General features: G+C 51.2%; 2 protein-coding genes across 9 annotated transcripts in view; both read right to left on the reverse strand.

The window, feature by feature from the left end:
• The window catches only part of TEX264 (testis expressed 264, ER-phagy receptor), a 29,975-nt gene extending 27,539 nt beyond the window's left edge, over positions 1–2,436 (reverse strand). For 3 of the 6 annotated variants that reach the window (XM_034998532.1, XM_034998531.1, XM_034998527.1), the window contains exons 1-2: positions 1,945–2,326; positions 1,321–1,396 (exon numbers count right to left, since the gene is read on the reverse strand). The gene's annotated coding sequence lies outside the window, so the exon portion shown is untranslated. The other 3 variants (XM_034998528.1, XM_034998529.1, XM_034998530.1) reach the window with 3 other exon arrangements.
• Positions 2,437–9,550: 7,114 nt separating this feature from the next.
• The window catches only part of RAD54L2 (RAD54 like 2), a 109,040-nt gene continuing 106,458 nt past the window's right edge, over positions 9,551–12,132 (reverse strand). For all 3 annotated transcript variants that reach the window (XM_034998372.1, XM_034998370.1, XM_034998371.1), the window contains one exon: positions 9,551–10,734. In XM_034998372.1, the coding sequence (XP_034854263.1) occupies positions 9,740–10,734 (995 nt within the window). In that variant the 3' untranslated portion in view covers positions 9,551–9,739. The remainder of the gene's footprint in view (positions 10,735–12,132) is intronic.

Here is a 12,132-nt window from a genome sequence, read left to right on the forward strand (position 1 = left end):
TCCTCTACTAGGTAGTTCACAGAAAGGCATCATGGGGTGGGGTGAGGGAGTCTTTTTTTTCCTTTTTGTGTTTATGTCGTTTATCTGACAATTGTCCCTCCTCCTCACTGGCCTTTCCTCATTCCTCCTTTCTGTATGGTACAAGCAATAAAGACAGTCATTTCAATGTAGGAAAAAAAAAAAGCAGAAAAGCTATTCAAGAGCAGGTCCAGACACACAACAGAGGCTGGTGTGTGAGCCACTCAAGGAAGACCGTTCAGCCTCCATGAAGCACGGGGCCAGAAACCTAACCCTCTTATAAGAAGGTTTAACCTGAGTCACCCGGGGGGGGGGGGGGGGGCAGAAAAAATCATAGCACAGAGAAGACTGTTTAAAGAGGAAGGGAAACATGTGACCCATTGGAGGAACAGTCTCACCCCAAGTATTTAAAATTAATATTTAAAATTTAAAAGACTGGGAGCTGAAAGTCAACACTTCAGCCCTATGGAAAACTTAGCTCTATGGAATAATTTGTTCCCTATGGGTTCTGGGTGTCAAATTTTTTTTACTGAAAAATTGCCTTTGGAGTCAATGAACACATAGTGTTTGCCTCACAAAGAAGCAAACTAAACTCCTACATCTCTGATATCATAAAATTGAGATGCATCACACTGGTCTTCTTACCCATATGTGTTCCTGCCCCACAGTTGTGCTTTTTTTGGGATGCATTCGCTGTCCTACTCATCTTGCCTCTAGTTTCATTCCTGTTTTCTTTCATGATAATGATGATAACTCTTTTACCGAGTACTTACTATATGCCAGGCACTATCTAAATGCTGAAACACAGCTACTTTATTAATCCTCAAGACAAGGTAGGTGTGAATCAGGAGGTTAAGAGATTTACTCAAGGTCACACAGGTACTAAATAGAACCCTAGACCAAAATGCAGGCAATGGGAACTCAAGCAGTCTGACTCCAGGCCCCATTCCACGTTCTCCTTCCTGGTGACAGGGTTTCCAGAAAAGCTCAAGCTTTTTTCTAATCCATGCTTGGATATCTCTGAACCCAAGGCTCTCAGCTGGAAGCTCTCACTCAGCAGCTAGGTCTCCACGTTGCCTTGAGAGTGACCATCCCTCACTTTGACCTACCCTCTCAGCTGCACACTCCCCATCCTCCTCAAAGCAACTTAGTTCCCACCTCCCTCTTCCTCTCACCTCCTAAACTACCCAGAATAGAGGGAAAATGCACCCCAGAGCTTGGGTCTGCACAGGAGGGAGGCAGGGCAAAGTGAATTTCCCCAAACTCAAGAGAAAAGGCAGGATAAGGGCTGGGGAAGCTCACCTGAAAAGACAGGCTCACTTCTAGCAACTCATGGCATCCAGCGCCGCAGGGACCAAGTGCTCCAAGTGCTCCAGTGCTGGGGGCAGAGAGAAAATCACCACTGAGCTGGGCATCCTGCCTTGACTGTCCCCTTTTCAGGGAAAGCCCACTAGGGCCTCTACAATAACTCTGTCTTCACAAGGTTGCACCTCTACCTCGTCCTCACACCCCTTCCGGAAATCAGAAGCCAAACTCGGCCTCATAATGTGAACTCTTACTGGGGCCAGGCTCATGCCCGTTTTTGGAGAGCCCTCTTCCTGGAGGGTTCCAGTCACCGCACCTCGCTCTGAAACAGCCCCTGCCGCTGACATCTGGCAGGCTGTCCCCCTCTGGCCCGCTGCCGGAGAGGGTCTGGGCGGGCTGTCCCGCGCCGGCTTCCTGGAGCTGCTCACTTGCGCGGCGGCAGCCGGCCAGGCCCTTAAACTTCGGTGCCAGCGGGGAGCGGAAAGACCCGGGTGCTGAGGGGCCTGCGCGGGAAGGAGGCGCGCCGCCTCCCACTCTGGGCTTCCAGCCCTGCTTACCCGGACCTCGCTTATTTACCCAGCCCCTTTCCTTTCAGCCACAACCTCACCGGGCCTCACACACCTCCGAAACTTAAGAGACGCTAAAGTTTGTAGCCACCGCTGCGAGGCGCGGCCTCCAGGGGCCGGGGCGGAGTTAAAGTGCGGTTCTTGCCTCAGTTCCCCACCCCCACCCCCCGCTCGGGCTTCACTGCCTCGGGGCGTGCCCTGCACCGGAGGCCGAAGCACAGGCGACCCAGCGTGGTAGACTGGTCCAAGGTCGCGTTCGGGCCCTTGGACCGGGTCGGGGCCAGCTGCGGGCGAGACAAGATGCAAAGTGCGGCCTGGGCCGCGGGGGTCACGGAGGGGACGCGGAGGCCCCTGAGGTCGCTCCCAGGCGGTCGGAGGTTCCAGGCCCTCAGCACGCGTGGGGCCGCCCCAGCGGGACGCCTCTCCTCCGGCCCGGCCCTCACCTCAGCGGCCGCCCGCCGCGGACGCCGATCCGCGCAGGCGGCTACAGGCTAGGTCGCGGAGCCTACGCGCGCCCGCCGCGCACGTTCGCTCCGCCCCCTCTCGCGGCGGGACGTGGCCGTGGCCGTGGGCGCGTGCGCGCGGGACCCGGAGGGCGGAGGCCTGCCCCGCCCGGTCTCCATAGCAACGAGAGGCGCCCATTTCCCTCCCCACCCCCCACACCCCTGCCGTCAGGGGCGGAGCCCACTGAGCACCTTCCTGCCTCCCACAAACTTACCAGGCCCCAGCCGTGGGAGGCGGACGGAAGTCAGCCTGGTGGCCCACAGTAGAGAGCCAGGCTAGGGTCCAAGGAAGCCCTCACCAGAGCGGAGCGTTTGAAGAGGCTTGGGAAGTTCAGCACAGCAGTATCAGCCTCTGGCATTTATTTGTACCACCCTTCGTCCTGCCACTTTCTCTTCCTGAAGCTTCCCGACAGACCTGTGAACCCAGCAGGGTAGGGCCACTTGTCCCCCTTTTACAACTGAGGTAACAGACGCCCAACCAGGACGCAGGGAAGAAGCGAATGGATCCAACCTCTGGAACAGGGCAAATGTCAGTCACGTCTCCCAACACTCCACCCCACCCCACCCCAACCAGAGCACAGGAGTGGTCATTCAACCACCCAGGATAGTTGAATAGTTCTAGGGGCTAGGATGGATAGTTCTAGAGACTGGGGACACTGATGCCAAGATAGTTCTAGGGGCTGGGGAAATTGAGTGAATAAACCAAGGCCCCGCCCCCTTGGAGCTAACCAGGAACCGCCCCCCTCCAGGCTCCTCTCTCAGAGCCCAGGATGTGCTTGGGTGAGGCTGGTCTGCCCTTCTAGCTTAAGGTATTCTAGGTAACTCCCGGATCAAGTGTAAGCTCCTGGAACATAGGTTGAATCTTCCGCTCATATTTCTGAGGACCTACAAAGTACTCTCCTAGAGCCCCAAAGATCAAACTTCGCCCTCCTGAGAGGCCCAGTCTTGCAGTGGAGGGAGTAGGGGAGGGGGCAACTATGCTCCTAAGCTTGGCCTACAAGACAGGCTGGGCCAAGAGCTACCTTGGTGCTCCTGACAGGGAGGACCGATATTTGGAAGGGGAATCATCTTAGCATGGATTCCACTACTGCACTAGCAAAGGGCAGATTGGGCACACAGAGGCCCTCGTAATCCTGTCTTCCTTTTCCACTACTTCACACAGTTCCTTCCACAGGCAGGAAAGGATGACCCTCATCCACAGGGCCAAGCCTGTCCTCAGCTGTCTGGGAGAGAGCTTTCTCTGGCAGAAAAGAGCCAGCTGGCCCCTCACAGGCATTCAGGGCTGGGTTGGCAGGGTCATGGCAGTTCTGTTTTGCTTATGAACATCAAATACATGATCAAACCCTTTAGGTGCTCCAGGCAAGTGGGCTATACACTTGGAAGCATTTCCTATGGGATAAGAGCCAGTTCATGGTTCAGAGACAAGAGAGCTTCTGCCCACAGTTCTTTTGCCTGATCATTTTTCCTGTTTCTCAGAATCTGATGAGTTTCTCCCAGGAAACCATTGTATGGAGCTGTCCTTTCCTCATCTCATCCTCTCTGCTCACTTCCTTCAGGCTGGTTGGGGAATTCCAGAGGCCCACGTCAGAATTCAGGGTGTGCCTTAGGAGCTTCACCACCTCTGTTGTGAATGGAGAGTCAGCCTGTGACTGAGGCTTCTGGCCATAAGCCCCCCTCCTCACCTTCATCTCTTTCGCCTCCCAACAGAGCAAGCCCAACCCTTGGCAGGGATCGCTGCAAGACCTCTGCTAGCCACCAGGAGGCAGCAGCCAAGACAAGCCGCCAAAGGAAGCGTTCCTCTTCCCTCTTGAAGTAAGAGAGTAAGCAGACCTGTTCACCTAGCCATCTGCCCTACACACACTGCACTCCCAGTCCTCTCCCCCAATAGCATATATTCTCTCATGAGCCCAGACTTGGCCTTTGTCTCCTCCTGCCTTTCTCTGTCCAAGAAATCCCCACAAAGCCTCTTTAATTCTCCCTCAATAAACTTCCAGAGACTGTTTCCCTAGGGCTCCTCCCCTTACAGGGGGCAAACTTGGAGAGACGAAAAAGGTAGACTACCCCCACCTTCCTTTACCTCCTCATGACCCACTAACTCGTGACAAATGGAGAAGGCATATGCAGTGTAAGATGATCTGCCACCAGCCATCTCCCACCCGCTGAAGGCACTGATGCTGTACCCAATCAATCCCCAGCCATCCAGTCTGGTTAGGGCTGCCCCAGCAGGACTTGTGATTGAGGACCATCTAGCCTCAGGCCACTCTGAGTCAGTTTCACTGTTTGCTCTAGAGCCAGGAAATGTGGCCCTTTTCAGGGGAGCAAAGGCAGAAAAAGCCTAGTGAACCCCACCTGCAACGAAGCCTGCCAGCAGTCTGCCCTCTATTCCTCCCTCCCTCCCCCACCCGCCCAAGTGCCATCCCAGTGCCCACTATACTGTTATATCCCTTTCACCACCACCCAGCCAAACAGCTGTTCAGACAATTCCTTGATCAAACAACACTGCCTTCTTGAGTTTAAATTTTATTTTACAAAAAGAGAAATAAAGAAAACTGATAGGCAGTTATACTGACAATTGTTCTGTTTGCTTTTTTAAAAAAGTGACATGAAACACAAGTAAAAATAAATACGTCATAGAAACAGCCAGTTGCCCAGTCTCTGGGGCAGGAGCACCTGCCCTGCTGAGAGAGGAGGGAAGCCCATGATCACACCAGCAGCTGGAGCACCCAGCCACAGATGCTCCTCAAAGCCAGTCGCAGCAGGTCCCAGGCCTCAGGGGGCATCCTGAGGAAAGAAGACGGAAAACCAAAGCCAGGTGCCAGGTCCCTGGGGCCATTTCATATCCCCCCACTCCTCCCGGCAGCAGTGTGGCCTTAGTGGTTATCCATTGCGACCCCCTCAACCCACCTGGACCCCCTTCCCCTGACCCTTCTGCAGAGGGTACAGAAAAAAACCAGTCTTGGGCAGGCTGAGGGGGATTTTTCCCGTGAGTCCCCAGCCCACCCTGAGTAACAAAACCAGATAACAGTTTACACCCGTGTGCATAAGTGCACACTCTATCTCGCACATACACACGTACGTACACACACTCAAGCGCACACACACTTGGGCTGAGCTCTCTTCCAGGAGGGTCCTGGGTCAGGTCACAGTATGAGGTCCCCTCTTCTGAATATCACCCCAGTAGTGGTAACAGTACCCAAATCTCCTCCAGCCCTCTGCACTAGACTCTGCAGCCTACCTGGCTACCTCTTCCCAGTGCACTGGATTACTACATCCAACCAACCTGAGAGAGGAAAGGGGCTGACTCAGGTCCCTGAAGAGTGAAGAAGTTGGACACTGCCTGCTTGGAAAGTTCATCGTTAAGACTTGGGTATTCATAAAAGGCCTAGGGCCAAGCGAGTGGCACAGAAGAGACATGAAGGGGTCACATCGGAACACACAGGGCAGAAGAGTCAGTAGGAGGGGACAGAGTGGAAAGCGCAGCATTCTCAGGCCTTGAGGTGCAGATTTCCTGGGAACAAGTCAGAGGAGGGCCAGAGAGTCTCCTGGGGGTCCATTGAGGGAAAGAGCTCTTCTCTCAGAGTAGGTTTATTGGGGAAAGAAAGACTTAACTGGGTGCACAGGAGGCCATGGCTCAGAAGGGAGACTGGTTTTCCGAGGAATCACAGGAAACTGGGAAGTGGGAGGAAGGGGGTCATGGCCAGGAACACTAGGAATAAGGAATGTACCCCCCCCCCCGGACATTCCCCATGGGATGAGGACTCAGTTTCAGAGCAATGCCAGGCTTGAACAGACTGAGACAGAGGGCCTTGCTCTGCTGACAGCTTTGGGAGTGACAGTGTCTCCACCCAGACTAAAGTTTGGTTGAGTGTTTCAACTTATCAGCAAAACTTTACCCCAGCTATTTGCTTCATGCCCTGGAGAGGGGAATTTCATATTTAGTTGTGAATCACAAGTATACAGAGAGATACCACACACTAATTCCTAGGGAAGAGAGTTCCAAGGACTAGAAAGAGATGCTCAAGAAGCACAACTTGAAGGGGGTGAGGACTTGGCAGATATCCAATGATCTGATCCAACATGGTTCACTTACTTTCTTACTGAAATGGCTACTTTGTCTCTGGTTCAATTTTTATCCACAACAATGTTAAGAAAAGGAAATTGAGTATCATTACAAATGGTAATCCTGAATCATTACGTAGTACTATATTCCCCTAGCCTGAGGATTTAGGCTAAACCAGATGGATGGGGCTTGAGAGGCCCTTGAAAACATTCTATGGAAGACAATGGTGAGGGAAAATGCTGAGGGGCCTGATCTACTGCCTACCCCTACCCCTCCCCACCCCATATCACCACCCTTCCCTTACTCAGGCCTGGATGGTGGGTGGAAGCCACCACCAAGTGTTTCTGATCAAAGAGGCTGTAAAACATGGTTCTTAGGCTCTGAGACATTTCCTGCTTCCCTCACACACATGCTCATGTTTGGTGTGCACGCACACTTGCCTACCAGCATACACAAAGAGACAGCAGAAAAGTCAGAAAAGTGTTTTTAGATTAAAAAAACAAAAACCCAAAGCATGAAACTGGTAGCATTCCAATTTCCCATGATCCCACCCCATACCCCCTATACAATATAAGCTGCACATATCAAAGAAAGCCTTCCCTAGCCAGGTCAGCCTCCCAAAACTATTGCCTCTTCTGACCTGAAGCAAGACCCAGCCCCTGGAATCAGTGGGTAGAGAACAGGTATGTGCTGCCTCTCAGAATACCCATTCACTTCCTGGTACCTTCAAAGGCCCATCCTTCCAGTGACTGGTTTCAATTCCTTGCTGATAGTTTCCAGATTCTCAGAGCCTGCTGCTGTGACTTCTTAGAGGTGAACACAGACATACTCCTCCTTCCCTAACACCACACACACACACACACACACACACACACACACACACACACACATCTCTGGGATCCCAGGATTCCGGGGCCTTAGAGGCTATCAGTTGTAGCCCAGGTTGTGAGTGTGCTCTGCAAATCAGAGATCCAGGCTAGCTCACTCCTACTGCACCAGTCTCAAACCTGAGAGCCCACTCCAACTGAGTCCCTTCAGCATCCATTCCTGGGATGCATCTGGAAGAGAAAGCACTGGTTGGAACTGCTATTTTAAAATTATTAAAATAATTTGCATAGCTAAATTGTAGATCTAAGGCTTCTATGAGTAGGAGAGTTAAGTGTCTGACAGGGTACCTATGAAAAAAGAGAGTGAAAGCTCCTTAAGTTCCACTCTTGGTGCAACCAGACAGCACACAAACGTGCGCACGCACGCACACACACACACACACACATGCATGCAGCCCCATCAGCCATCTCCTTGTCTCTTCTCTGGGGACAATACCCCAGAATGTGCTAAAGCCCTCCAACAATGGAAACAGGCTGGTCAGAAGGGTTGCAGAAGCAGCTACTACGAAGGGTGACTTGGCTAAGCTGCCTCCAAGGTTGGTAAGAGGCAGGTGCAGCAGCTGCTCAGTGAGGAGGGACCCATGAATAGGTGGCAAAACTCTAAAGCCAGACAGGTTTGTTCATCTTAAAGAACTGCCTAGCAAAGTGTCAGTGGCCGGGGGAAAACGAGTCAATAGGAAGACAGCCAGTGTTTATGCTTAAAGACTAGATGCCCTGCCCCCTGCCATTGGCAACAAGAAAGAGGAGACCCAGAATGACTGATGTATTTTTTTCAAAGGCCAGACTTAAGACTCCTACAGAGGAAGGGCTGCTCTGTGTTCCTTCAAAGAGGACAGAGATAACAGACACCAGGCCCATAATGATCATCTGATAGGCTGGGGAGGCCAAAACACTTCCCAAAAGGAAATCAATAGTCTATTCTCTCAACCCAGCAGTCACCTATGTATGCACAGCTTCACTATTCAGACAGAGGGCCTGCCTCTAAGGTCATCCCAGGAGGACACAGCTCCAAATCTGGGGTCACTGACTTCCTAATAGCAAACACCATGATCCCAAGTTTCAATCTCTGTGGAATGAGTCTCACCCCCACTAACTATCCAGTCACAAGATTCTCTGATCTTCCTGAGAGGCCATTTCCCGAAAACATAGTCATTTAGTGTAAACTTTGGTCAAGCCTAACTCTCTTTCCTTGGTCAATTCACCATCTACCTGGGATTTATTTACCCCTATGGGGTCTGGGAGATCTTAACATTTCCCTTCCTATCTCCTACCCTCCCCAAATCCACCCCCCCCAAAAAAAAGACACATGGAAAAGTCCAAATAATAAATAATTGCCCATAAAAAATAAATTAACATGGAGCTTTCTAGCAGGGAAGCAAAGGAAAGGAAAGGCCACAAGGACAGGCAGGTGGGGGCTCAGTTCCATCCTTGTGAAGGTCTATTCTGGTCACAATTCCCTGACCTCTTGCTCACACACCACAGTATCCCCGTCCCAGCCTCTGCACACACACAATCTCACACCCTGGGAAGGGAGATCTGCTCAGAGACAACCACTGGGGAAAGACACAGAGATTGGTAATGCCCATTTTCTCTCATAATTTCCCCCAAATTCCAAAATAAATGCAGCTATGAAGACCAGGGACTTGGATTAGCTGGGCCTTCTCTTCACCCAACTAGAAGGAAACTTAAGGGTTCCATGGCTCTTCTCCTGGGCTCATCCCGATGTTCATACTAATAGTTGCCATGAACCACCACACTCTGATTTCCATTTAAAAACAATAAATTCATTTTTTAGTTTCCCCCTTCGTCTTTCCCACCCTCCCCTCCCACCACCACCCCTGCTCTGTTACATACACATACAGACATAAACATAAACACACACACACACACACACATATACCTGGTCTGTTTCTTTCCTGCCCCTAAAAGGACTCCACTTCACATGAAATCTCAATCTGTTCTCCCCGCCCACCCTTCACTTACCCTTCTTCCCGCCCCTCCCCTCTCTAGGCCAAGCTAAGTCACCCAGTAAGGCAGCTCTCTTGGGAGAGAATGTTCCCAAAGACAGAAATGGGATGTGAGCTTCTACACCCAGATGGCAAGCAAGCAAGCACACAGCATAAGCAAGGCAGGCAGGAAGAGAGGCAAGCTGCCCTGCCCCTCCATTCCTGTTTTGGGTCCCTGATTTCCCGCTATTGCTGCTCTGTTGGCTTTTTTTTTTTTTTTGCCTCTTTTGTTAAACAGCAACAGAGCCCTGCCATTGTGGTCAACCACCTTTCTTTGTCCTCTTCCTTTTCCCTCCTGCCAAGTGCCCTATTCTCAGAAAGCCCAGATTGCTGCCTTTCAGCTTGGTGGGCAACCTGCCAGGGGCCCCAAGTGAGGTGGAGAGGGGCTCCCCAGCTATTTCCCAGTGACCTCTATCACATCATCATCCTTATCCTCATCATCATTGGAGCTGAACCCCACCTCAGCAACCTCATGAGAGTCAAATGGAGGCACCTGGGACCGGAGGAGGCCGCCAGCTGGGTAGCCTGCATGTGGGGACATGTAGCCTGGGTAGACAGACATGCCCCGTGAAAGGTTGCTGGGTAAGACAGGGGAAGGAAAAGGCGCGAACATCCTCGGCTCAGACAGGAGTGGCTGTGAGAATGGGAGTGAGTAGTTGGGTAGTATCCCTGGAACAGAGGGGTTGAGCATGAAGGTGGGGTTGCTGGCAGTGACTGAGGTAGCCGTGGAAGAGGAACTGACGGGGCCTGCTGGCACCAGAGGGTCAGTAGTCACTGGAAACACCAGGCGGGCATCTGCCAGCAAATTGGACAGCTGGTAGTAGGAGGGGGTACTGCCCATAAACAAGGAGTTCTCCCCAGCCTGGGAGGTGAAGGGAGCGGTGAGGTTATGATTTAAGGAGACGGGTGGCATGGCAAACCCGCCAGAAACTGGATACCCGTGTTCATACGGCTGCACGGGGGCTGGCAGGTGGCCCTTCCTGGACCGCCGGCGGGCTGACTCCTGGGCAGCAGGTGGTGTGGCCAACTTTCGCTTATGGCCCCGTAAGTCCAACACTGGGTTCCTGTCACCACAGGGCTGGCCGGTCACCAAGAGGGAACTATTGAGGCAATGACCCCCATGTCGAGGTTCAGTCCCGAGAGCTGTCCCAGGAACAGCACTGCTGTCCACAAGTTGGCCTGGGGGGCCAGGCAGGGCGGCATTGGAGCTTGGGGAGCTCTGTTGGGATTCCCTGGCGGCAGCCACATCTGCATACTGCTGGAGCTCACTGATGATCTCCGGGCTGTCTGGAGAGACGGGCCTGGCCAGCCCCTCAGGGTCAGGAGCTTTGGGTGATGAGGCACTGTGTCTGCCGTTGCTTGTGGACTCGAGAGAAGGCCCCTGGGAACCTGAAGAATAAAATGTAGGTAACTGAGAACCAGAATGGCCAGGGAGAGAAGGAGGGTATAGGAAAATTTCATTAAAAAAATAATCTTGTCCCGTGGTCCCCCAAATTCAAAAAGTCTGATGTCCAAACAACATCCTCCAGGCAACTTTTCCCAATCACAGAGAAAGAAATCCTTTGATCTAGGAAACAAGACATGTAACTTCTCTGCACCCCAGTTCCCTAACCTGTGAAACTTGACCAAGGTGAATCCTAGGAGATAATGAATATGAAATGCTAAAAGATCATTCTAATAACTAGCTGGATTCCTTCTGAGAAGGGGCAGAGACAGCCAGTGACCAGGATGGGAGAGAAAAGGAAAATGAAGATTTTTTTTTTTTTTAAGATTTTTAAAAAACTATTTATTTATTTGAGAGAGAGAGCACAATCAGGGGGAGTGGCAGAGGGAGAGGGAGAAGCAGACCCCCTGCTGAGCAGGGAGCCTGACGTGGGACTTGATCCCAGGACCCTGGGATCATGACCCGAGCCAAAGGCAGATGCTTAACGACTGAGCCACCCAGGTGCCCCGGAAAATGAAGTTTAAAAAGTGGTCCATCCTGGTTTAAAAACAAAACCAAATCCACGGCTGTGAAAAATGACTGGGACAAGTGGGGATACGGCCTGGATAGTAGGTAATATTATGGAGTTGTAAACTTTTGTTTTAGTGTGATAATGGTGTTGTGGCTAGGAGAATGGCCTTATTCTTAGGAGATGTGTGCTGAAGTATTTAAAGGTAAAGTGACATGACATCTTCAACTTCCAGATAGTTCCAGTAAGAGGAAGGGAGAGACAGAAGAAAGTTTACAAGAACAGTAACAGTCACTGGATGACTAGATGCGGGGTACATGGGTGCTATTCTTTCAACTTGTCTGTAGGTATGGAAATTGCCATAATAAAAATTGGGAACAAGAGCAGTGTAGTGCTCATACTCCATGGCAGGAGGATAGATGAGAGCCACTCCTGTAGAGGGGAACCTGGCCAGACCTCTTAACACCGTTAATGTGCCACACACACACTCTTTGACCTGCGCTCGCTCTCTCTCTCTCAAATAAATAAAGAAATCTTAAAAAAAAGAACGAAGAAAACTTATGTATATATATTTAACACAGAGACTCACACACACACACAGGTGCACACATACATACCGGTATATATATAACGTATCTCTAAAAAAAGCAAATGAGAGCAGCACCACCAGAAAGGAGCAATAGATGACTGGGTGCTTGGGGGAGGGGGAAGAACTTACTTTTTACTTTACCCCCCTTACACCTTTTGAATTATGAACCATGTACACATTATTCAAAAAATAAATTAATTACAAACCAAAACAAAACAAACAAAAATGTGCCGTGTAGGTCAATAG

This window comes from Mirounga leonina, unplaced genomic scaffold, assembly GCF_011800145.1.
Source record: "Mirounga leonina isolate KUSES-001 unplaced genomic scaffold, KU_Mleo_1.0 Mir_94, whole genome shotgun sequence".
Lineage (NCBI taxonomy): Eukaryota > Metazoa > Chordata > Mammalia > Carnivora > Phocidae > Mirounga > Mirounga leonina.